Source organism: Sceloporus occidentalis, unplaced genomic scaffold, assembly GCF_023333645.1.
Source record: "Sceloporus occidentalis isolate IW3139 unplaced genomic scaffold, rSceOcc1.0.p SCAF_164, whole genome shotgun sequence".
Lineage (NCBI taxonomy): Eukaryota > Metazoa > Chordata > Lepidosauria > Squamata > Phrynosomatidae > Sceloporus > Sceloporus occidentalis.
In genome coordinates, this window is record NW_028317144.1 from 1,006,126 (window position 1) to 1,032,763 (window position 26,638).

The 26,638-nt window shown below is 39.7% G+C and overlaps 1 protein-coding gene across 1 annotated transcript in view; it reads right to left on the minus strand.

Annotated features, from left to right (window-relative positions):
* LOC149279487 (TSC22 domain family protein 1-like) overlaps positions 1 to 12,014 on the minus strand; it is a 41,563-nt gene extending 29,549 nt beyond the window's left edge. Inside the window, exon 1 of the mRNA XM_089501116.1 lies at positions 9,298 to 12,014. Coding sequence (XP_089357242.1) covers positions 9,298 to 12,014 — 2,717 coding nt within the window. The remainder of the gene's footprint in view (positions 1 to 9,297) is intronic.
* Positions 12,015 to 26,638: the final 14,624 nt, after the last annotated feature.

A 26,638-nucleotide genomic window follows, 5' to 3' on the forward strand; every position in this document is an offset into this window, starting at 1 on the left:
ATTAGATGTGTGGCCATCCTTCCCCCCGTGTTAATTGGGACGTTGTTGAACCTGGCCCATTCAATTTACCCCATCAAATCATACATTTTTTTAAAAGTAGACACCCCACGGGCATTTAATATGCCAGTATTTTAACTTTTTCCATGCGAGAATTGTTTTAAGCTGATATGCTAATTTTAGGACTTGCTCACAAAAATATATTTTTTATATATATATATATATTTTTTTTTAATTATTTTTTTTAAAAAAAAATTTAACATTTTTTTTCAACTTGGAGGTTCCCCTGATAGTGACATCAGTGGGAAATGATTTTTACATTTTACTGTTTTTTACTATTTTTTTCTAATTATTATTAATTTTATTTTATTTTTTAATTTATTTTTACTAATCACACTGTGATTAGAAAGCTGGGCTCCATTGACTTGCATGGTGAATGCAGTACCTGTATTCAACCTGCAAGTGGAGCCAAAGTTCTCTAGATGGTCTGGACCATCTAGCGAACTTTTAAAATTTGTGGTTCCTGTTACAGGACGGCGGCCATCTTCCTTGATGGCGAAGATTGCCGGCAGCTGCGGCTGTGACCGCTCTCCGGAGCGGTCACAGCCCATCAAAAGGTTAGTGTTTGGTGTCGCTGGATGCCTCCTGATCGAGGCATTCCAGCGACACCATTTAAGTTTAGGAGGCGATCGTCGATCGCCTCCTAAACGCTTTTAAAACGGGCGTCCGCCGCCATACAAAGTATGGCGGATGTTGACGCCCCGTGGAGGGGCCAGAGATGGCCCCTTCGTGCCGATCGCGGCGTTGCTGAATGCCTCGAGGTCGAGGCATTCAGCAACGCTTTTTGGGTGCAGAAAGCGATAGTAGATCGCTTTCTGCACCCGTTTAAAGACGTGCCGGTCCTGGCACGTCAATTGTCGTAAAGCACATGCTTTTCCGTGCCGTGCCAGGACCGGCAATTGTCATTAAGGGGTTAAAATCCTAGGCAGAGTCTTACAGATAGCACAAACATTATATATATATATATATAAATATAAATAAATATTAATTCAATAATTATGTTCACTTCGTCATGTGACAAAAAGGCAAGCACTAATAGGTTGTTGCCATAAAAGAAGTGTTATGCAAATAAGCCTTCGGAGAAACTAATGAAATTGCGAGATCTGCTTATTATATAGAAGTTAGACAGCTTGATGTTTTGCAGAAAAATACCTTTTTGTGTTTATTAATCACAAAATAAAACACACGAAAACAAAATACAAAACCTGCCCCATGATTCAATACACGTGAACGCACCAGCGCACAGATATATAAACGGCATCAGCTGTTCTTTATATTGTTGTAAGCCGTCCATTGAAAAATACTGTTTATGGGGAATTCTGTAGCAAACCCATTAACCTTTCGCTGGCCAACAAAATAAATAGGGAGCAGACCTCCAGCCCTTTGAGGATTTCAATAAATCAAACGCCGTCCAGAAGATGAACACGTTTTTTCAGAATATGAATACGTATCAAGACAACAAAACAATGTTACATAATTAGAAAGAACTCTCCAGCCAATTTAGACTTGTTTACAAAGTACCAACAGACTCAGAATGTTACGCATCAGGATCTGTTTAACCCCTTAGCGACAGAGGGGGTTTAGCCCCGAAGTGAGCAGAGCTTTGACGTTTTTAGCATATATCTTTGTTCAATCATGTTTAGTGCACCCACACATTATATATTGTTTTTTTCATGGACAGCAAGGGCTTTCTGTTTCTACCACTTTTTTGTATGGTCTTTAATTCTGTATGAAAAGTATGGCAAAAAAACTTTTATGAATAGGTTTTTTTTGTTTTTGTTTTTCGTTTGTTTTTACACTTCTGTGACTGGAGATCCCTTTGAGGTCTTTAAATATCTCAGGGATCTTTATTGGAACTGGATGGGACCGCTTATAATGTCATGACATCACTGGAGTCCATTTAACTATTTATTCCCCTCGTTTATTTTAGGTTATACAGTAACAGACCATGGATAATAACCTGTGGTGTGCACTACATGTTATAGTTGTATATCCATATACGTAGCTGTACTCAAATGTAGAGAAAATGCAAAGCTATTTACTAATGCAAAACTTATCTGGTTAACATAAAACCTTTTACTGAACAGCTTTTAACAGATTTCATTTGCTCTGCGCTTCGTTTTATGGCTGGAGGCGAGTTCAAGGCATTGGATGGAATGTGGGTGAAGCTCTGATTCTGCATACAAATGCAATCACGTTTTGTAAATATTTTCTTCTACATGAATTGGGTCATTTAAAGATCACCGAGCAGTCATACTAAAAAGTGCCAAGCACCGCGCGGCCAGGAAACTAACATTTACAACCTGATAAGTTCAAAACCTTGGCCAAAAAAAAAAAGTCACAAGAGGAATTTGTCTACTTCATAGAATATACAGTAGCCAGGCAAATTCCACCTTAACGCAAACAAGCATGTGCTTGGGACTAACAGAACATTAGCTTTTCCTTGTTACATTGGGAGTTATGTATAAAGGGACCACCAGAATGTTATGATGGGACAATTCCATTTTTTTTGCCACTGTCTGTGATGGTATATGGTAATATGATGCTGAACTACAATATTATCTCACACAATACATACCCAGTCAGCAACAGTCTCAAAGTACCCATAACAATCTTACATTTCACTTGCACCCACTCGACAAGTAGTGTCATATCTCCAGTGCTGCTACCCTTCAGAAGCAAGACTCGTATCTTAAAAGATGACTATATTAGCCCATGGCAGGAACATAATATCTGTGTCATCAGGAGTGGGAACACTCCATGCAACCATCTATGGGAATGTGATGGTTTAAACTAATCATATAAAAACAGAATAATTCTCTCTCAGTACTAATCAATATATTCCAAGTGGAGACCAAACTTCTAGAAAAGAGCAAGAAAGCTTCTAGGCTATTTGGTCATTATCTGTAGAATGACAATATATTCAAATATTCCTCCTACTGCAGCTAGTCCATAACACGTCTAACAATGGATTGCTTGACCTGTCAAGAAAATATCACAGAAGGATGCCATGAGAGGAAGAGACCCAAGTTCATTCTCTACAGCAGAGGTTTGTAGGTTCCACTCATCACCTGCAGGAATAGTCTCACCGGCCTTTCTAAACGCAGCGAGACCTCTCAGTGATTAGTTCACTGAACGGACGACAAGGCTTTTCTGGAGAAATCTAATAGGGTTGGCCCTTCATAATACACAGCGCCATCTGTGAGCTTACCACATCTCTGATGTAAACCCCTGCTTTAGTGAATAAACCCCTCTTAGTGCAAAACAATAGGGAGTCTATGCTGTGTCAGAAACACTAAAACATTGATGGCTTCCGCTCTTAGCCGGACTAAGCAATTACAGTGAAGCTTCAGAGTCATAACTACAAAGCTATTTTAAAAGGAATCAATATCACCCTATATATATATTGAACATCCCATGTAAAATATACAACACTGCTCGTCTTACACAAAGGGTTAGGCATTTACCTCCTGCAGTTACCTGAAGGGTTATTGTTTAACTTGATGCAAAGTTAACAATAGAGGCCAGTGAATAAGTCCATAATGTCTTCATATATATGGAGAGGGGACTAAGAGCAAGCATCTCAGCCCAAAACGCGTTGGTTATTCCTTTTGTCCTGCCCCACATGAAAAATTGACAAAGCTCCTGCAAATTAGATCATCAGGTCACACCGAATGCTAAATTTGAAAGCAGCCTACTAAAAATAAACTGGAAATTACGTAATTTTCCCACAAACACTGTCTACAAGGAAAAAAATTCAACGGTTACTTTTGAAGAACAAAAATTACAACAGATCCAGACTGGTTTTTCCAGCCACTTTAATTTCAGATGCTGTTAAATTATTAATTATAGCTTTCTTTTTTTTTTATTACAAACCGGCTTTTCCACATGGGAAAAATCATTACGAAAACCTTACTCAAAAGGAACGATACTAAAGTGGGAAACAAAAGGTGTTTACTGACAGACCCAGCAACCTATTCTTCAGTCTGCTGTGTTTACATACTAAACACACAAAAAAGGCTTATTCAAGACAAAGAAAAAATAATCAAAACATTTACAAGAACTTTAATGGGGGGGCATACCTTAAACGGACAGTTTAATGTCCTGACATCCGCGTTAAACAAGAATGCAAAGTCAAAATGAGCGGCAAGCAAAGACGAGCAGAGTGCTTGCCGCGCATTTGCAAAAGGCGCTGACCGGAGGTAAATATATCGGGTGCAGGGAGAGGTGTTCTGCCTGTATGTAGAATGGGGGGTAATGTATATTGAGGGATTCTGCAATAGAACAGCACACAAATGTAAAGAGGCTGCTCAGCTATCATATGTATTAAAAGCACGCATGGTCAGAGTGTCCCTTTAATGTACTACAAATTAGATGTAAGCAGAAATAACTAGTAATGCCTTTTTATTTATTTTTTTATCCAAATTTATATTTTCCAGCTTAGACATGCCTCAACAGAGCAAGATGTTGCTTTACATGAACGCTCAGGGAAGATTCTTCATCTCAAACTGAAAGCTTAAATACTTCCTGGACCCAACCTGCAGCCTCTTAATTGCTAATGGACCTTTAATATGTTAGGCCAAAGCAGCGATTTACACAATGTAATAGCAACTCTGCACAACAGCACAAAAATCCAACAGATATTTTTTTATATTACTTAATGATAAAGAAAAAAAAAAAAAAAAAAGAAGATGTATTCAATATTAGGGGTAAGAAATAAAACTGGGTATAATCTGTGGAGCAACAGGCCATGACTAACGTATAAACACTAAACATCATACATTTTATCAGTATACGTAACCAATACGGCCATTACTGTACTTGGAAATGTGTGAGCAGCCAGACAATCCATATGTTACGTTTAACAGCTAACATCATAATACAGCAGTACTATAAACCATCCGACACGCAGTCAGCTCATTGGGAACGACTACGTGCATCATGTAACATTTTGGATCTTTTCTCTTATAATGATGCAATATTACAATGTAAGAGAGATCCAGGCCCTGCAGGGGTCTTTAATGGAAGCTGGCAGGGAAACCAAGTGAGAGGAAAGCAGTTTCTCCCTCTTAAAAGAAGAAGACCCCAGTGGTGTTGCTATGACATCATATGGTATACCCTTCGGTTAGGGATCCAAGAGGATCTCTACTTACGCTGCACCTATAATTAGAAGAAATAAACTCATCATCCAGCAAAAAAAAGTTAACAATAAACACTGCTTGGATTATATATTTTGTTATTCAGGCAAAGACAGATTGGTGGTTATGTATGGAAGTTCCAATGCTTAAAACAGCACTAGCAACCCATAGCTATGTATACACGGGTCACCAGCCTTTACACATGTGGATGCAATATCAATACCTAGCATATAGCAGTCACACTTTCCCCCAAAAATAAAAAGATTTATTGGGTGCTGCTTTAGTGACTTCAAACAAGAGTGCTAATGCACATGTGCAAGAAGTTTACACACTACAGCTACAGCAGAGGCATCCGGCAGAGGGGTTAAACGAGACAGAATCCTGATTCTCCAATTGCAACGGAAGAATGCACATTGGGGTCAACATATAAAAAATATTACATGTATTATATATACATACACATATATACACACTGTTGAGGACTAGACTGTTCTTTTATGAATTAACACTTTTTAGGCAAACCAGTGCCACCAGTATTCAGCACTGTCAATATACTAACAAAAAATACATAAATACAAATGCCTTATTAACAAAAATGTTCCAGCAACCCATTACCATCTATTCTGCTTAACCCAGAGGTCAGGATAAAGCTTGTAATAGATGTTAAACAAACCATGCATCTCATCTCATCATATAATGACCCTTTAGTAAAAATAGACAAGGTAGGCACATATAAGGAGTTAAAATCCATTACCTACAATTCCCATTACCTCCCATCATTAGTTGAGCTGACAGTGATGGGAGTTGTACCTCACCAATGCTCATGAACTTTTTTTTTTTTTTTTTTTAAACCAAGTATGTTTGTAACAAACCGCACACAGTCTGCCAACACAGGGCACAGATTGGCAGCTATGTGTGGTGTCCATAATGGTCACTGTAGAGGTTAAAGCACATTTTAGCAATACATGTTTATTATAGAACATTAATGGGGGGGGGGGGGTAGATGTATCTGACCAAAAACGCTAAACTAAAAATGAATTTAGCCTTAGTATACACACAATAAATTACAGACTAAGTTTTACTTAGGTATACAAGATATGTCCTAGTCTTATGTCAGCTTACTTCAACGATTTCATATACAAGCCAAGGTCCACCGGTATGCACCCATTCACACCATACAGAGACACTGCTGGCCTCTCCGAGCTCGGCACAGTCACACACGCTTATCTCCAGAGAAACACATTACAATACTAGGAAAAGGATTTGCACGCTCACGGGCGACTTTCTGCGTACACTCCAGGCACTATCTGTGCTGCCATTTCTGCCTTACGGTGACCCCGTTTGCGTCTTCACATTATCAGGTACTAAAACTATTTGCATGTAAGGAGCATATGTTTAGATAGGATAATGAAAGGATACGTTTTAAAGATCAAGTGATTAATAGAAGGCTCGCATTAAAATGGGTTGGCAGACTATTGTTGAATGGAAAATTAAGACAACAAAAAATTAACGTATACATTATACATGACTGAAAAAGGTACTATAATTATATTATAGAGCGCTCACACTCACCACATACATTCTGGAGTGAAATTGGCCAGTATGGCTGGTGTTATTCACTAACGCAGGAGTTGGCAGAAGCTTATGATTGAACTCCTGGAATTCTCATGGAAAAGCGGAGCACAGCTAAGTGTGATGACACTGAAGGAGTCTCACCTACTTACATACACTTTATAGAAGGGCCATCACTCACTGGAGTGGTCCATTCGAACATAATAGAAGTCAGGGAGATGACACAACTCCTCTACAAGGCCTTCTACAGATATTTTAGAAAATTCTCTACTACAGACCCCATTTTATATATAGAAGCTGAAGCTTGTTCTTCACTGCATTGAACTACAGCAGTTAAAGTGTTAACAAAAAGCCTTTTGTTCACATCCAAGTTTGGCAACATCATCAACACTCTTTATACACAGTGGCAGTGGAAATTCACTGGCTTGTTTCTAGATTACAGTTAGTAAGGAAGAGTGACCTATTCTTTGTTGCTGTGTTACACTAGACTGCATGCACATGCAGAAATACACAAGTCACCATAAAAAAATAAATACAAGAGTTTGTGGTTCCAACCCCTCTACTTCACCATTATAATGGTCTGATGCTGTCAAGTGTCTCCAGGAACAAGGGCTGAAGCGGTCAAGCATAATGTATGAACTGATTTTACTGTGTGTTATACAGGGCCTGCCACGCAAAGGGAGCGTAGAGAGGAAACGTTGGGGTTTCAACTCCCTCACTTCCCTATCATGAGGGGGGCAGCACTGGCATGTTTTCCAGTAAGGTGAACTAAGATGGCTCTGTACATATATAATTAAAAGAGGTCAGAAGACAAAGTCAATTTACCATCAAGTAGACACCAAATGAAATGGGGTTTATTCACTCAACGTCTTGTTTTAACACCTTGACTTCACTATAGATTATGAAGGTGCAACCCCAGTGAGCTTCGGCTGCAGGAAGAGCTTTCCTGCCCTGTATAGTGTATAGGTTAATCAGCCTCCCCAATTAAATTGTGCATCATGCAGGACCAGCTCTGCACTAGCCGGAGAAACATGCCAGTGTTTGCCCTTCATGATGAACAGTGATGCACGCTAGTTGAAAGCACAACCCTTTTGATTCCCTTTACTGAATAGACCCCAGAGTACCAAGATACAGAATAAAAGTACAACAGGAAACATTAAAAAAAAAAAAAATAATATATATATATATATATATATATATATATATATATAAAAAATATTGTACTGCAATCTACTATTTAATTATGCACCCCAAAGGCAAAACGGACAAACAATGTTTAGCACAACTTGAATTGAAGACTATTCCAGCCAATGCGATATTCTGTGTTGCCAGGAGACAGTCTATTTAAAGATACTGCAGACCAAACAACAAACGTCTGAAATTTAGAACACCGTACTGCAATTGCTGCTTTCACATGGTCATTGTTATTATTTAAATTAATTCGTACTCGGGAACAAGTCGCCGAGCATTACTCTCACACAAACGCTAATACGCTATTACCAGGGAAGAAGAAAATGGTGCATAGTGACTCATGTACAGCTCATGGATCTCACTCTCCGCAAGGGCTTCTAATGAGGTTTGTCATCTAATAGCACTTCGACTGAAGTCCAATAATAACTGGCCAATCACAACTTGGGAAAGTGAAACGCTAAACCAGACACATAGTACCAATTCCATGATACGTGGGAACACATTTCCAGAAGTGGAAATCAGAGTCGGGCCTCTCAAAAGATGGTGTGAAGATCTCTCCACTGGTGTTGGTCATCCTATTTAGCTTTCCAGGAAGCCAGAAACAAATACGAATTACTCTCCATCCATAGGCAAGAAGAAATAAAAACCTAAACTTGATTATATTGGCAATGTCACAGGTTCATAGCTTGAGATAGCATTAAAATATAGCAGTTTCTCGTCTCATCAACTGCAAGGCAAATACACAAAATATACCTCTTATATGCGAGGGATAAAATGGGAGCATGGAGACCTTCTCACCTCCTATGTGCTAATGTAAATAGAACTGCTTTAGGGGGGAGTTAGGTAATAGTTTAAAAACCTTCAAAGCTTACAGCATTGCTAGATATGTAGCACATTTAATATGTGACCTCCCAATGACAAGAACAAAGTAGGACCATGAACCCAATTACAGCCTGAAGCTTTTCCTTAAACTTATGTAATGATTAATGTTTCTTTCTTCTTTAAAAGACAAAATAACAGTAAGAGACAAGGTTATGAAGCCACCCATCATTCCAAACACAGCTTTAAGAGTCTGTTTTCATGTTTGAAGTATGCACCAATATACAACAGTAAACCAAGTAATTGTCTTTTACAGTTACGGGATTATTGAAGACGCATGTAATGTGTCAAGAACCTTCAGCCCAATAAAACTAGCAGAGTACAGTATAGCATAAAAAGTAGACAAATCCACTATGAATGAATTAGGAGGCCTAGAAAACCCGAGTTAAATTGTGATGAGCAAATCATAAAATATTACACAGGATGCGGTTCAAATGCTGCTCACATGCTACCTCCTTACCTTTCATCTTCACCATCAATCAGAGATGTTGACAGGGGCAGGGACTTCAAGGGTAGCAGGGAACCAGCAGCACTGCCGTCCAAACCAACTCCCTCGCCAACATGAGGTAAGCCAGCCACTGAATGCGCCATCAGACGTCTAGCATCTTCAATCCGACTTGCCACAGACTGGATAAGTGATGGTGCCAAGAAGTGCCCAGAACTTTGTGCCATTGGGGGTGGCATGTTTTGTGCTACTGGTAAGCTCGCAATCACAGGTGCTTGGCTCACATTCTGACTAAAGTTGCCATTTTGAACAGCTGAAGGTTGAGCGACAGTTGGAGGAGGACCCAAAGTTGCAGGAGGTATACTAGTACTCAGTTGTTGAACAGAAGGGACACTGGTGGCTGTAAGCAGAGTACTAGCTACTGGTACTTGCTGACTTGCCATTCCTTGAACAGCAGGTTCAATGTGTTGGGCCTGAGGCTTTGCAGGAAGCAATGGGTTTTGAGGTGCAATAATTGCTTGTGGGGGAAGGCCTGGAGCACCCATCGATATCCCTTGCGAGGGAGGCAACACCGGTTGTGAAGAAACAGGAACACTTTGCTGCATAACAGATGCTGCTTGACTTGCAGGGGCCTGATGGACTGCAGTAGATATGTTTGCTTGTTGACCAACTCCTATAGCTTGACCGCTTGTTGCAGGCAAGGCGGACTGCGCATGTGCCACAGACTGCGTTGGCGCTACAGTTGGAGCTTGTGCTGTTGAAGAATGGAGCTGAGCTTGCATCACTTGAGCTTGGACAACTGCAGTGTTAGCAACGCCTGCAGAGCCCGGCTGCACTGGGGCCACTGCTCCTTGTAAAATATGTGGATGCTGTATATATTCTGGTAAATTCCCTGGAACAGAACTCTGATTCACTGGCATGACATGCCCAGAGGTCATCTGAGTAGGAGCACTTTGTTGATGTGCATACTGTAACTGTTGAACAGCTGGCAGACTTTGTATGGGCTGTGGCTGTTGAGTATATGGCAACTGCTGTGGGATCATTGTAGAAGCTGCTGGCTGTTGATGCCCTAAAGAAGACTGTACGCCAATTACATTAACTGTGGCTGGCTGAACACCAGCATTCAAATTAACTGTGCCTGGTTGCCCTACTTGTTTTTGGGAAGAGTAACTAGCATCTTGGGAATGGATCTGTAACTGAGCAAGCTGGGGTTGTGAAATACTCTGTGGTATATTAGTTACTGGGACATTCTGAATAATGGTGTTGCTGAATTCTATTTGCTGAGGACCAAGTCCTTGAAAACCTTGCTGTTGCATTGTCTGTGCCCCTATTTCTCCACTTCCAACGCTCTCAGTGTAGTGACTCAGGGTGCTGATATTGCTACTCACTGAACTCCCACTGGTGCTCTCTCTCTCAGACGTCACTTCAAGAGGGGTTTGTTTAATGCTTTCCACTGCCTTGTTGATTGCAGCAACTGTTTCAGGAGGAACTGCATTTTCTTTATCATAGAATTCCATACATGTCCACCTGCCTTTCTTAAACGGTTCCGTACTGGAGTCTAATTTCACAACTCTAAATCTTGATGTTGCAGTAAAATGCGAAGCAGCAGCCTGTTGCCCTGTGGCAGGACCAACTGCTGTTATCCCTGCTGCACCACAGACATTGTTTACGCTACTAGATGTAGCACTGCTGCCATTGCCAGACATACATGGTAAGTTTGTATTAAGGTTAGCAGACACGGCAGTTACATTACTGCTACTTGCGACACTGGGTTGATTTACATTTACGCCACTGGGTAATGTAGTAGTTAAGCCTGACATGTTTGAGATATTACCACTACTGGTCGCACCAACACCTAGGGCAGCGTTGATGCCCATACTTACAGGGCCACTTGCTTTACGGACCATCGGTGGTACAGGTCCTGCAGCTGGAACAGCAGCAGAAGGTGCTGAAGATGCAGGTACTGATGTAGTATTACTACTATCTGAGCTTCCTGCTGTTGCCATTTTCACAGGTGCAGTAGTTTGAGTAGTTCCTCCAGGAATAGAGGCAGCAACTAGTCCAGGGTGTGGGGGCTGATGGTGTCCATGAGGGTGGTGATGGTGGTGGTGTTGAGCATGGTGTACATTCCCATTGATCATGATGCTTTGCTGAACATGTGGAGGCAAATGATGCTGGGGGAGGTGTGGTTGATTTGGAGATACAGCGCCAGGTGTTTCAGCCTCCTGGAAGTTATTCAAAGTCTCTTCTGAACTACTTCTTTCTGGACCCCCGAGATCTGTGGCTCTAGATAACGAGACATCCAGTATTTCAGAGGAGGACAAGTCCTCCGTGTGAGACTCATCCAAGTCGTCGTAGCTCTCAGTGTCTTCAGCTATGCTGTTGTTGGAGCTCATATTAGCCGAGATCTGAGCAGGGGTTACACTGGTGATCTGGAAGCCGCTTTTCTTCTTGATCTGGGCCCCGCTCTGTACAGGAGGCTGGGGCATCAAGTTCAGTGTCTGGGGGGGATGTTGCTGGGGTCCAGAGGGTAAAGATGATGCGGTTTGAGACTGCACCAAGTGAGAAGGCTGATAATCCTCAGAGGACAGAGCATGGCCGCCACCAACCCCAGCTCCTGTTAGATTCAACGTAGATGGGTTGCTACTGGCACCGCTGCCCCTTCGGTGAATATCTGCCGGGTGCGCCATCTTCCTGGCAGCGAGATCTGCGGATGGATCGGGCTGGTGCATTTCAATTCTCCTCCTCTAGCCGTCAGCCCACCCACCTCCACTCCTCCAAACGTGAGAAGATGTACTTCCCTCAACGAGGGGGACAAGGGCTCTCCCACCGAGATCAGACAGCTGCAACTCTCAGCCACAAATCCGCAGCCGTATATTCCTAAGTAGGGGGCCAATATATAGAGCTATAAGGGCAGGTAGGTTTCCGCCACTCCTCTGCGCAGAATCCAATAGATACGGAGAATCCAGGGACAGGAAAGGCGCAGTGCCACTTCCAATCAGCCGCCTCCCTCTCTCCCCCTATTAATTACAGTGCCTTCTTAATGACACCCTCCCGTCCCAATCCTCAGTAGGGAGTCTCGGATGCCTTGTATCCGGGTGTCGCAGTTGACAGACGGCGCCGGTTATCTGTCGGTCCTGCAGAGTCGGCGGTAAGCTCTGGCGTTGGAAGCCGAGCTGAGTAACAGGGTGCCTGGGGCAAGCGGAACGCAGCAGCCTGGGGACGCGTCCATCACTGACATCCATCAACATGCATCCTGCCCCAGGCCCGGTGGCGGCCCCATCCTCATAGCATAGGGAGGAGGAGTGATAGACACAGAAAGGAGAGGCAGCTGCTCTGCCCGTCTCCTTCCTTTCACCGTTACGGTGTCCGGGATCCTCTCCTTCTGGTAAACTGATACACTTGAACTCGGACGAACAGGCTTCGGGCACAGAGGAGGCCGGATAGAAATGGACTCTCCGCTGTCTCTGTAGCCCCCTTGACTCTGCCTTTCTTTTCTCTCGTTGTGTCTCTCGGCTTCGGCTCCCTGTTACACGGTGCCTGTCCCTCCCCCTTTCTCTTTAATCTCAAACAGCATTGGAGGATAGTGGCTCAGAGCCGGGGAAGCAGCTCACTAGAGGGAGGGGAGAAGGCCAAGATGGCGGCGACGCATGCGCAGCTTGGCTCCTACAAATGGCTTAGAAAGAGACCCGGCCTGCAGAGGAAGGGGGCGTGGGCGAGGATGACGCAGAGGGATTCGCGGCGGAAATTGCCGAGTGGACTAGGGCGAGGGTTTCGGGAACCCTCGGCTTCTCCGAGCGGTGACGTCAGTGTAGAAGCCGAGCAGACGTGTCCGGCTTGTCTAAGAGTCAGGGAGCAGTTGAGTGCTTTAGGAAACGCAGTCTATTGTGCAATGGCAAGGCCACGTGGCTGCATTGTGTGTGAATAACCCATTAAATAACACAAAGACAATCATGTCATTAAAAAAGACAATGGAGGGTGTAGAGTAGGCCGGCAGTGGCTGGATCAGTTATGCTGAGATGCCCCCCAGATGCCTGCACCTGTTGTCTCAGGCATGTTTGCTAGAGGGCTATGAGCTGGTTGTTACTCATAGATATAAACGTCTATCTGCGACACATACTGAGAGCAGCCCAGTTGTATATTTGCAGTTTGTCATAGTCTCTCATTTATATCACTTTCGTCAATGCCGTTTTACTTATTTTTCGAACAATAGACGTTTGCCCTCGGTTTCCATGGAACACTACATTTATCTAAAATACCAGAATTAAATATTAACACCCTCAAAATAGATATGTCTATTAATAGCCAAATGCCCTAAAGGCTAAGTGTCGCTTATTAAGACTTTTTTGGATATGGTATCATTTCCGGTGACTAATTGAAGGCCTCGTCTTTATGTGTATATGCATTATGTGTGGCCACAATAAAGGTTTGGGTAATTTTATGTATTACGCCGTTTTCCCCCTTAATGAAGGTCGGGTCATCCTTCCTACTCTGATTATTTTCTAGGCACTCGTAATGTTTGGCGAGGATGAGGTTATCAGCGTACAGCCAAGTATATTCATATATTACACTGTAAATAGAACACATTCTCCATCTAAATGCTCTATTACATAAATATCTGCCAATAGATCACAGTCACATTAAGTTCTGTTCCCCAGCCACAACTTTGGACCCATCTAGTCTGCCCATTTTCCCTCTTGTAAAGGCTTTAACCAGTCATTGGGCTTGTCCAAGATTCAGGAGACCCATATGTCTTTCCCATGTATTTTTAAATTCACTCTATTAGCCTTTATCGCTTCTGATGGGAGGCTGTTCCATTTATCTACCACCCTCTCAGTAAAGTAAACCTTTCTTACATCTAAACCCACTAGTTTTAGATTATGACCCCCTGTTCTCATTTGAAATAAACCTTTATACTTTAATTGGAATTGGTATATAGATTTGAAATAATTGGTTATTTCCATAATATCACTCAGACAAACCCATCTTACCTGTGACCATGATAGTTTTAGGTTCCAGGAAAGCTCCGGTGGTTCCAGTCTGTGTTGCGCATGGCACACAGGGTTTAACCAGGGAACTATATAGGACCCTGTTACACGATTGTTTCTTTTCATTTCTTGTAATACTTTTATTTTAACCAACTAAAAATATGGAATATGTCCTTATCACCAATTGGATGTAAGTCGACATCCATTTGAACAGTGCGATACAACGGAAGCATTGTCCAATTTAATACACTGGGCTGGATTTAAATAGGAGAATTCCAGAGCTCTCATAGATCACAATGGAACTCTTTTTTTAAGAGATTAAACATTAAATAATGTATCATTCATCGAAATCTAGGCGAGGATCACTATTCAATTACTTGTGATAGGTTTATCTCTAGCATTGAAACCAACTCATTGATACAAAAGATAGGAGGGAACTGCACCCAAAAGTCCACATAATGGAATATTTTCTCGGTCCTCAAATGTTCTTATGGGGAAACGCACATCTTTTTTTGAGTAGGTGTCTCATTATCACCAGGGTACCTAGTGATGTGTCCTTAGTTCCTGTTTTCCCAGTGTGATTTACCTGCAGTAAACCTAGTTTTTGCAGCAATTGAGTGTTGCCCTTCCAAGCTGGACTTCAAGCACTAAGGGGAGTCAAGAAGTGTCATACGTGAAGCCAGGGTATTGTTGCTAATAAAGGCTCTTTAAACTATTTGCCACAATACATAGTTTTCGTATGGATATTTGGCACCTTTTGCGGTATTTTGTTAAAAGTAAGATCTGCAGAATTGTTTCTTCAAATGTATAGCATAAAACACTGTTTACTTAAGGGAACAATGCTTGCGAGCCTTTAACCCCTTAAGGACCAGGCTGTGTTTTACCTTTTGTACCATTGGGACCGAGGCTGTTTTAACACTTTTGCGGTGTTCGTGTTTAGATGTAATTTTCTCTTCACTCATTTAGTGAACCCACACAAATTATATGTTGTTGTTTTTAGGACAAGAAGGGCTTTCTTCAGATACCATTGTTTTAATCATATTATCTAATTTCCCATAAAAAAATTATAAAATATGATGAAAAATGTAAAAAAAACCCACATTTTCTGACTTTTACCCCAAAAATCTTTTACTCATCCAAAAAAGCTAATGAAAAAACCTACTAAATATATTCTACTATTTGTCCTGAGTTTAGAAATACCCAATGTTTTTATGTTTTTTTGCTTTTTTCTGCACGTTATGGAGCATTAAGTACAGGTAGCGTTTTGCTATTTCAAAACCATTTTTCCCAAATCTGGTAATTCTTCCCCCCATGTGCCATTTCAGGTATCTTTGAAGCCGGCCAATGCAATTTACCCCATCAAATCATATATTTTTGAAAACTAGACACCCCAAGGTATTTCAAATGCTAGAATTTTAACTCTTTCCATGCACTAATTCTACCACCAGTCTTTGTCAAACTTTGTGGTAGTAATTTATTTTGTGTTTTTTATCGCTAAAATTGCTCTTCAGGTATGGATTTACAGCTCCTGGTATACATCACTTTCAAACAACACCCCAATATGTGTTCAGCAACATCTCCCGAGTACAGTCATACCCCCCATGCATGGGTTTGTCGGGTTGTTTGGGAGGTAAAACGCCACATTTAGGAAGTGCACATTTTTTAACTTGGAACTTGACATCTGGTCAAATGCATGGGTTTGACTGCTGTTTGAGGTTAAAAGGCCACATTTGGGAAGTGCGCTTTTTTCCCCTATTTTGGTCAGTCTGTGCCTATGCCCTATCTTTGAGCCTGGCCACTACAATTTACCTCATAAAACCATATATTTTTGAAAACTAGACACCCCAAGGTACTTAAAATGGTAGTATTTAACCCTTTCCATGCATCAGATGCTACCACCAGCCTTTGCCACACTTTGTGGTAGTATTTTTTTTTATTTTTTTTTTCACACAAATTGTACTTTGGGTATAAATTTATAGCTCCAGGTATACGTCACTATCAAACAACACCCTAATATGTGTTCAGGAACATCTCCCGAGTTCAGTCATACCCCACTGTGCCTATGCCTTATCTTTGAGCCCGGCCACTCCAATTTACCCCATCAAACCATTCATTTTTTTAAATTAGACACCCCTTGGGTATTTGAAATGCTTTTATTTAAATTTTTCCACGTCAGGATTTTTGGGAAGATACAGCGCTAATTTTAGCACTTGCTCATAATAATAATAAACGTAATTTTTTTATTTTATTTATTTTACTCTTTTTGGACTTTTTTTTTTACATTTTGCTGGAACTGGATAGTTCCTCTAAAGCATAATAATTTTTAAATGTTACCATGTTTTTTTAAGCTTTTTCTTTTTTTCCTTTTTTTTTTTTAATATTTTACTAATCACATAGTGATTAGAAAGCTGGGCTCCATTGACTTGTATGGTTGAATGCAGTACCTGTATTCAACCTGCAAGTGGAGCCAGAGTTCTCTAGAGGGTCTGGAGACCGTCTAGCGAACTTTTTTTACTTTATTATTTTTTTCCCGGGCCGCCGCCATCTTGCGGATGGTGAAGACTGCGTGCAGCTGCGGCTGTGACGGTAAGTATTTGGTGTCGCTGGATGCCTCCTGAATCCACCACTGACGTTTAGGAGGTGATCGTTTATCGCCTCCTAAACGCTTTTAAATCGGGGATGTTAACGCCCCGGAGAGGGGCCAGACATGGCCCATCATGCCGATCTCGGTGTTGCTGAATGCCTTGACATCGACCCATTACAGCAACACCGTTTAAGCTTAGAAAGTGATCGTTGATCACTTTCTAAGCTTGTTTAAGTCTCATGACGTGTCAGGCACGTCATAGGTCGTTAAGTGACCGTTTTGCATGACGTGCGTGACCCGGCAATGGACGTTAAGGGGTTAACGAGTAAGGCTTACTTAATCATGTTGTTGAGAATACAAAAGAAAAAAATAAGGTCACTTAAATTTTATATGTTTCACATAAACTCAAATATTACCAACCAATAATAATGACTTTGTTTTTTACATACACGAAAAAGCAGGCCAAGGAGTAAAAGTCATGCAGGTTTTTGAAATAAAAGAAATGGGATTCAGCCCTATGTTTCTTGAATAAAATGTATGTGTGTATTATCCTCTTCTTTGTGTCCTACCAGTCTTTGACATACAAGAAGAGCTGATTCTCTACATACGAGAGGGATAGTGCGCTGATTACCTGTAGCACTAGAGGTCTGCTTGCCAGGAACAGCATAGTATTGTGAATGAACTATAGTGGCCATGGGATTTGAATGAGGGATCCTGAACATGGAAGGAGGCTCTACCTATGATTACCATCAGACGTGAAAACAGGAAGACACAAACTTTTGAGGTTTGTCAGCCTATGCATGTAAATATGGGAATAGCATTAAGTGATAGGTTTAGTATGCTAGTGGTGCACAAAAAAACTTTCACCATACAAAGAAGTCAACTACTTACCGTATATATGTGGATGAGCTTTTAACCCCCCCATTCTCTCACAAAATCTGATTGTTTAATAATCCACTCGTTGCCTAGGTGTAGAGATCGGTTTATGGGACGAGCATCCAGCACTTTTGCCATTGGGGTAGCATACCATAGATAATGTCCTACATGGGACTCTGTAAGAAGCAAGTCATTTTTGATGGAACCCAGACCTCATAGTAAGCAATCTGCTACACAAGCTTACTTCTCTACAAATAAGCTATTTTTCTAAACTTGGTACACGCAAGGCAATACCTGATTCACAGATGTTTCTACAAGCAACACCATCACTTTGCGTCCCCAGGGACTTTTGCCTAAAATCTGAATAATATCTCAAATGCTTTGATTTTATATTCCTGATTCTGCACATTCCAAAACTGTAAACTTGTTATGATCTATTCAGAATTTTAGGCAGGGTCTGCCTAGCAGAGATTATGTCTTTACTTACACAGTTCGCTGTATTTGTCTTCATTTGAAGAGTTTTTTCATACGTTTGTTTTGTACACAAAATAATTCAATCTGCACCAAGAAGCAGATAACTGCATTATATATGTAGTACCGTAGGCTTGGTACCGATCCCTTTTAAGTTAGCGTTTATTTTAATGTCAACATAATACTCATATGGTTTGGTATCCAGTGAGGACTGGATACAATGATGACACACACTTTTGGTCCTTAGTTGGGTAAATGTAGCTATTTTAATAACAACCAATAATATATCCATTGCATAGAAAATATTTATTGTGCTTTGAAAATGTAAATTCATTAGATATTCATGATACATTATATATTATATAATATAATTATAGGAAGATTTTGGTATACAGATTAAGTAAAGGGTGTCTATAGTGCATGTTATAATTTCATTGCCAGATTAGTCTAATTCACAGTTCGTGTTGACTGTTTCTCCGCTTAAAGGTTTAGAGAATACAGTATATCATCATATGCAGCAGTGAAATGTAAAAGTTATTGTATGCAATATATTTCTGTGTAACTGTTAAATTAGACATGTAGGTGCTTGCATTTAATATTACAATATTGTTGTTAGTTTATATATGCTGTGTCAGCACTCCCCACAGCACTGTACAATAGACATGCACAGGGTGATACTCAAGGTGTATTTGAACAGTCCAGTCGTACGAGACGCTTTAAACACACAATAACTCACTGAGTCTTAATCCTTTACTTTAGTAAACCGATCCTAATCCCTGATCTTTTTGTTTGATTTGTTTGTCTGAGATGGTACCATTTGCAGACAGTTTCTTTTTGATTACATTTTCTTTACAGTCTTGTAAATTATTGTGACACATGGCAGGGATCCTAGGTTGTGCTTTTAAAGGATCACTGTGTACAAGAATTATGTGTGTTACCAAAATGACAAACAGTTACTCCAATCCCAAAGTGAAAATGTAAACTCACTACTGTGGATCCAGTTTACATTAAGCCTTGTGGACCTAGGGTTGGGAATTTACTTAATTGGCTGAAATTACTTGGTATTGAGAATTTGACAGGCACATCTTATAAGAACTATATAACTATAATGGGACCCTAAGCATAACCCCATCCCAGTCCAGTTATACCTGCTGAAGTACAAGGTTGACGGATGTCAACACATCCACTAGCAGTTTCTCCATCACGGTCTGTGACTACCTAATGCTGGGTTCCAGAATATTATGCCCCTGGTGGCAGTTAAGGAGATCCAAGAGACAGCTGTTGTGGTTCGTAAGGTTAATCAGGGAAATTTCTCTTTTTGTCCCACTTTTATGACATCCCTGGACATGCACCCAACAACATGAAGAACATTACTTTACATAGACATGTGTAATTGTTTACACCATATTCCATGACAGGGAAAAACAGTAGGTAATGGGTTAATGCTGAGTTATTCTCCCGGTGTTAACAATTACCTAGTAGTAAAAATGTTAATGAGATGAAACACCCCTGTAGCCTTGTAGTGACAGAGCAAGATTAAAGTATTTTTGGGCCTGGAGCTGAACCACTGTTATTGGTTTAGGTTACTTACCTTGTTAAGACGACAAGGCCATTAAGTTTTAAATAGCATATAAATGGTAATGGCTTCTGTAGTAGTTAAAGGTTTTCTTTCTCCGTAACTGCTTTAAAATTAGGACCTTGACTTTAATTGGCCGTGTATCTGCATGCAACTAAACAATCTGGTGGAAAGTTCCATTGAAACTGCTCCACGTATGCACAGGCTGCTTGTTCAAGCAATATTATGGAGCTGTACACGTATTGTGTCATAGGAATTATTTTATTTGGGGAGCTGGTTTAGGTGACATTCTTGATTTATGGTACTCTTTACAACAATAAACAGCGTGGATTTCTTATAGCAATGAGAGGCAATAAGCATATGGTATTTTATAGAATCTCTGATTACATTTTTGCATTTGAGGCACACAAAATTGTTAAGTAGTAGCCGTCAAAGCATGTAATGTGTTCCAGCCCAGCAGGGGCTTGCTTGTAAACTATAGGCATCAGTAGTGTTTTTATCAATATAACAGAAAAATTCAAAACTATGCATAGTAGCCGACAGTTCCCAGAGCTATGGAAATGTGCTGGGCCCAAGCTAATTGCTTTGTGACTAGTTAGTAGGCATGTGTTAATGGGCACTTATTCAGTAAGTTCTGAACATAAAGCACAAAACTGTTGAGAGGTGGGGGGGTTTTTTTGGACCTTTCTCTAAAGCAACATGGAGACGGCTGGGCACAGCTTGAGGAACAAGCTTGCTGATGTCTATCAAGATGAATGACCACCAGCTTAATACAAGTTACCTTTAGTTAAAAAAATATAGTTTTATTGTATATTATTATATAGTTTTTACAGTATATTTAAGGGGTTAGCTGTTACAATGACTGTGTTCAGTAAATGAAGCTACCTTTAGTGTGTATGTCTTTTGTACATACTGAGGTTTATTCACTAATGGGAGAGTTGACACAATGGCTTCCAGTGACATTGTGGTTTCAAATCCTTAATTTCACTGAGCTTCTGCTGCAGAAAGCATTTGGCTGGTCCCTGTATAATAGATCAATCAGCCTGGTTTCTTCGAAGTCTCCTCGTCCATTGAACTATGCATAATGCAGGGTCAGCCCAACCCTTCTTGCTGGGAACACCAGTGTTGTCATAGTGAGGGCGAGAAAGTTGAACCCAAATCTCTCCTCCAAAAAGTTCCAGCTCTCCCTTTAATGAATATACCCAATTTAGTTTTAAACGTAATGAACTTAACATTATTATGTCCTGAAGTTCTCTCCCTTCCCTTTACCGATCCTTAAAAAGGCTGCCAGATCCAAGCAACAACAGCAACCTAAAAGGACAAATACAAAAAAATGGTTCAGCGCTGGGAGTAGTAGTAAACCTAAAATGACAGTCTACTGCCCTAAACAGCCTAAAAAAATTAGAATTAAATTATTTCATTAGCATTTCAATATGAATTCTTTGCCTGTCTGCTCTATCAGGGTTGAAGTGGCATGGTTTTTCCAGGGTCATACAATCATCACTTAACAAACATCCAAGCAACATATTTCTTCAGAGGCAATTGAAACAGTTATTGAGAAGATAAGACAGCCGCCATTGTCATTAAAATATGTCTTTCATACATTTTGCCCACTTCACTCCGAGATCTTTATGATATCAATAGACGCACTTGCTTATTATAGACATCACGTCCCATGCTTAGTTATTCATTTAAAGGGCATGGCTTTATTTGTATGGGACATGATATTTCCTTGAGTTGAGTAGACTTAGTTGGTGTTAGTGTGAAAAGTAATTAAGGCATGTATCTTTTAAAGAGTTGCTAATATCTATCAGAGCTCATTGAATTGGTCTAAGAATTAATTTCCCATGCATTTCGGTGGACATTATGACAAGCCTTTATTTATTAAGCATCAATATATTCCTCAGTGCTGTGTGTGGCATATGTTTTAGCACCCATGTTCTGGATTTAAAGCCACCTTTGAATCGTCATAGCTAAGAAAGTAAAGTAGGCACAATGTAATAGTTAAAGGCAAATCATATAGTAATAAAAGCAAGCGGTGGACAGTACACTATTAACTGCTCTTTTGGTCCAAGGACCAGTTCATGATATTGTCATGCAGTATTCAACCCTGCCTCCTGGCCAAAAAGTGACATGAAGAATTCTTGGTTTTATGATTTAAAAATCACATAGAGTTGCCTAGTGATAAATTATAAAAAAAAAACGTAATTACAACTTAGAAGGCTACAGCAAAACTGATGGAGATCTTCAACATTTCATTATACTTTGCCTAAAGGGTTAATGGTTTCAATGGAACACAGATGTTAAAAAGCTAGAAGACTGGGAGTCATAGATCTCAGTAAGATTAATGTGTCTGCATTTTGTACCCTAATGTATAAAAGGCTTTTGTCTGCTCTGCCAAATTCTTTTATAGTGATGTATTTTTATAAAATAAATTTTGTGTATGAATGTACAATAACCAAAGATAAGTATATCAACTAAATACATATATTAAATTATGTTTATCCATATGCTAAATTATATAAACCAGGGTATCACAATGTGGTTTTAAAGAAGCCATCTAAATTTAATAACATTTTTGTTACATAGTTAAGGAACACCGGCAACTTAGTGGTAAAATGTTACATTTTTATCTATTTTATGAAAGGATTATTTCAGTTTATATTACTTTAAAATAACTTTTACTTTATTGAGAGGGTGGTAGATAAATGGCACTACCTCCCAGTAGAGGCTAACACAGTGAGGGAATTTAAGCAAGCATGGGATAGGCATAAAGCTATCCTGAATCTAAGACAAGACCAAGCACTGTTTAAGTTCTGAGTCTCTAAATCAGGAAAGCTCAGGTGCTGTAGTCCGATTGGGCTTCCACTTTAAGTATGGTTGGTGTGCAGGGGATGGGGCACATATGCTAGTTTTGTTTATAATATATTGTTTAACACATATATATATATATATATATGTAAACCCTACATTATACATTGTAGTTAAACAATATTTTGACTTAAGCATACGTTCTATAAATGTTTAATTACTGAAGTAAAGATCACCGTTGACCATGTTAAATACAGTGTGTTCAATCCTTATTGTACATGTATGTAATATACCTCTACTTGACCTGTAAGAATACAGGCTCAGATATCACATCTATATTGAGATTGAAACAGTGGTCTGGATTCCAATGAAAATTGCAATAGACATCTCCTGAGTGAGAATAGGATTAGATGACAAGGCAAAGAACACAAGCTTATCTACAATGAATTTAGCAATGTTTTAATGCAACCGTATCACCAACAAATACATTGTTATTATTGTAAATAACTTTTACGTATTTGTCTGTTACCTATATCACTGTATGCTACCATCTTCTAAGATATTTAGGGGCATTAATCAATTAAACATTTATCAATGTTTAATTAAAAACATTCATAAGAAGTTCTTTGCTTATGTTAAAACATCATACTTGCCATTATTTTAATTTAGTGATTTGATAAACATCTTATACGCTAGTATATAGTGCCTGAATACAACATCTAAGCTGGGAATTCTACAGAATGTACCAGTTCTTCTATATTTTAAGGATTTAGCTGTTCCAGTTTTATCTATTTTTAATACTTTACCTAATATCAGCTAGGTAGGTGTATGTGTATGTTATACCTTGTCCATGGTGCTGAAAGGGGTAATTGGATGTGCCAATGTTATATACCCAAATAAAACACAAACCTCAAATGCAAAAACATGGTCTACAAAATGACTGTTATCTGTTGCTTTTCTATTTGGTTGGTTAGATAATAAAATGTCATATGATGGTCATTGGTAGAGGCAATCGAATGAGAAGTAGGACACATATGTAGCACTTATAGCGCTGTCTAGTTTCATGTAGTGCCTTGTAGTGAGTTGGTAAGTGATAAAGGAGATTCAAGGTCAATATTCAGGAAACATGAGGTTAGGTGGATTTGGTTTATAGCCAGTGGGAATATCAGAGGTCATACACACTGAATACAAATTAGCAATTAGCAACTTACAGATGTGAATAATACAAACCATTTTCATGGACAAAAGCAAATGTTCCTTAACTTAAAAAAAAATGATGTGCCATGTATATGCCCTAATTGTGTACGGCTAGCCAATATTCTGGCTGCCAGGGAAAAAAAGCCTAACGATCTTCTAGGTACAGTTGAATTTACAAGTAGCATGATATATAGACCATAAATAACCTATCCTTGTGTAAAGTGTTACCCATTTAAGGATAATTGAAAAGGGAAGGGGGAAGACTTTGGAACAGAAAATTAGTTGTGTGTTAGTCTATGGTAATAGCATGATTGTGTGTGTTAGTTGTTGTTACCAGGCATGTAGGTGTATGTTTGCATGAGTGTGTGTCAGCATATGGTGTTAGAGTGTGTGTTTGTTAGTGTATGGTGTAAGCGTGTGTCAGCGCATGGTGCTAGAGTGTGAGTGGTAGGCCTAGGGTTAGTTGTGCGAGGGTCAGGGGGAGGTAGTATGTATGTATGTGCAATTGTATGGGCATTCCAGTGAGTTTATGTATTAGTATGTGGATGTGTTTTAGTTATGGGGTGTGCTGAAGAAATACTGCACACAGTGGCTAGTAACCCAAGGCTCACCACTGACCAAATAACGATACTGAGAATAACTGAGAATTGATAAAAAATCACTTTCTCTTACAGGTAAGATGGCCCTCTCAAGGCCCTGTACTTTCCTACTAACATTACTATTGCAACATTCTTTAAAGTGCCTTCTTATCAGAATGGATCTGTCTAGGGATTCATGAGTCATAAAATAGAGATTCTCCCTGCTCCCTGTTTTTTTTAAACATGGTTTCTGCAGTTTTTACAAGTTAACACATACAGTTCACACTGTAAATAACAACTCCAAGGCTCATTATATAGAATATGAACATTTTTTTTAATGATTTCTTTATCATCTGTTTATTGAACACGGTTAAATGTAAGAGCTACAGTCATTTAAGACAGTAGATGTTTCTGTCTTAACAAAATGGATTTATGACCCTTGAAAACTTTTAAGCTAAACCAATGTCTTCACCATGCATGAAGCATTGGATAGTTGTATTATTTGAGCTCTACCCAAACAAATTATGTGGCTTGATATTTTTGTAAATAATTCTACAGTTTTTTGGTTTTTTTTGTCAAAGTCCGATAGTCTGAGTTGCAGGAACCTTGTGTTATTGACCATCTTGGTCAATTTGCCTAGAAATATAACATTATTCTTTAAGGCTGAACAGGTCATTCTGTTCTTTTTACTTTCAGTGCAGTAGGCCATTAATCTTTATTTTCTTTGTGTTAAGAGACATTTTTCTCTTCATACTCTGAAACAAGCAGCTGCTAGCTTGACCTATTTTTTTTAAAATAATTGAATCCAAACAACCTGTTTTTGCTTGTGACTGTTTGTACGCGCTCAGATCGTTGAGGGTCCATTGCAGTCTCATGGGTCTTTCCTGGTGTGGTAAATAGTCCTTATATGTCATTGGGGCAAACTCAAACACCTAGTATTGGTACTGCCACAAAAGGCATTTACTGCATTGCCTTCCAAACTTTGGCTGCTTCATGCGTTAGCTAGCTACATCTTATTTTAGGAGCACTCATATTGGAAATTGCATGTAGAAACTTAGTAACGTAATCGGTTTATAAACCCTACCTCATAAATTGGTTAGGCAAGAACCCACGTCTAACTAATATGAGATTTAAAGTGAACGTGTGAGGTGGCGCATACATGTTCCATATTAATTGTGTTAGCTTTCTGTTTGTCATCACTGATTACCTCTGTCATCTGATCCTTAAAGTGACCCATTCTTTAGATTTCTCAATTTCCTATCTCCCATGCAGAATTGCTCCACTGTCTCTTAACCATAAGCACTCTTCAGACCATTGACTGAATGCTTTAGTTGAACCAGATAATGTAAAACTGTAGTGTCTAGCCACATATGCCATGCTCATGTCAACCATCATACCTGGGAAGTTGTCCAGGCTAGCACTCCTACTCTGTTGCTCCTAGATGTGGCTGAAACAAGAGATGGGGTTATTCACTCATAGTAGAAAGGCTAGCCCTAGGAAGACTTTGAAGGGTGGCAAGTGATGGAGAGAAGGTAGAACCTGGCCGAGAGTAGTGTATATAGAACCTGAGTGAGGACAGGGTATGGTCAAACTCAGCCTCCCTGCCCTGAAATTGAAGAGCTTAAGCCCGAGCCCAGGGGAAGCAGTGTTTCATTCATAAACTCTGAGTTAACTCAGGTAAGTCTGTCTACAATGAAGTCTTTATCATCTCAGAATGCAATGCATGTGTCTTGCATACCGTGGGGGTATGGATGTCTGCTCAGCTCTCTCGCCAGCCATACTTTTTATTAAAATTCTTACATGAATGCCATACTAACATTCTTCTATATTAAGCAAAACATTTTTATTCTCCCTCTTCAACAAGTCTTTATATATATATATATAAATAACAATGTAGCTATACTTTTGCTAGCAATTGGCTAACACCGTGTATTCAAACATGATAAAGTCATTACTAGTTGGTAGACATAGTCTCTTACATGACACAAGTGGTTGTCCTCAACAAAGAAAGAACATTAAGTTGTCATCACTTAATCATAAGGTACATAATGTAACCTAAGATGTATAACTATGGGATAAATAGTATTTCGGTGAGGCATGACACTACTGAATGAACATGCATGAATATATAATACATAGGAATTATATATAAAGGTGAAATAAGGTTTTTGTTGTTTACACAGTTGTGTAGAATTCATGACTTTATTTCTCCAAATAGAACTACGATATACTTCAATATAATGTTCTTATTCTAAAACAAAAAACACTGAAACAA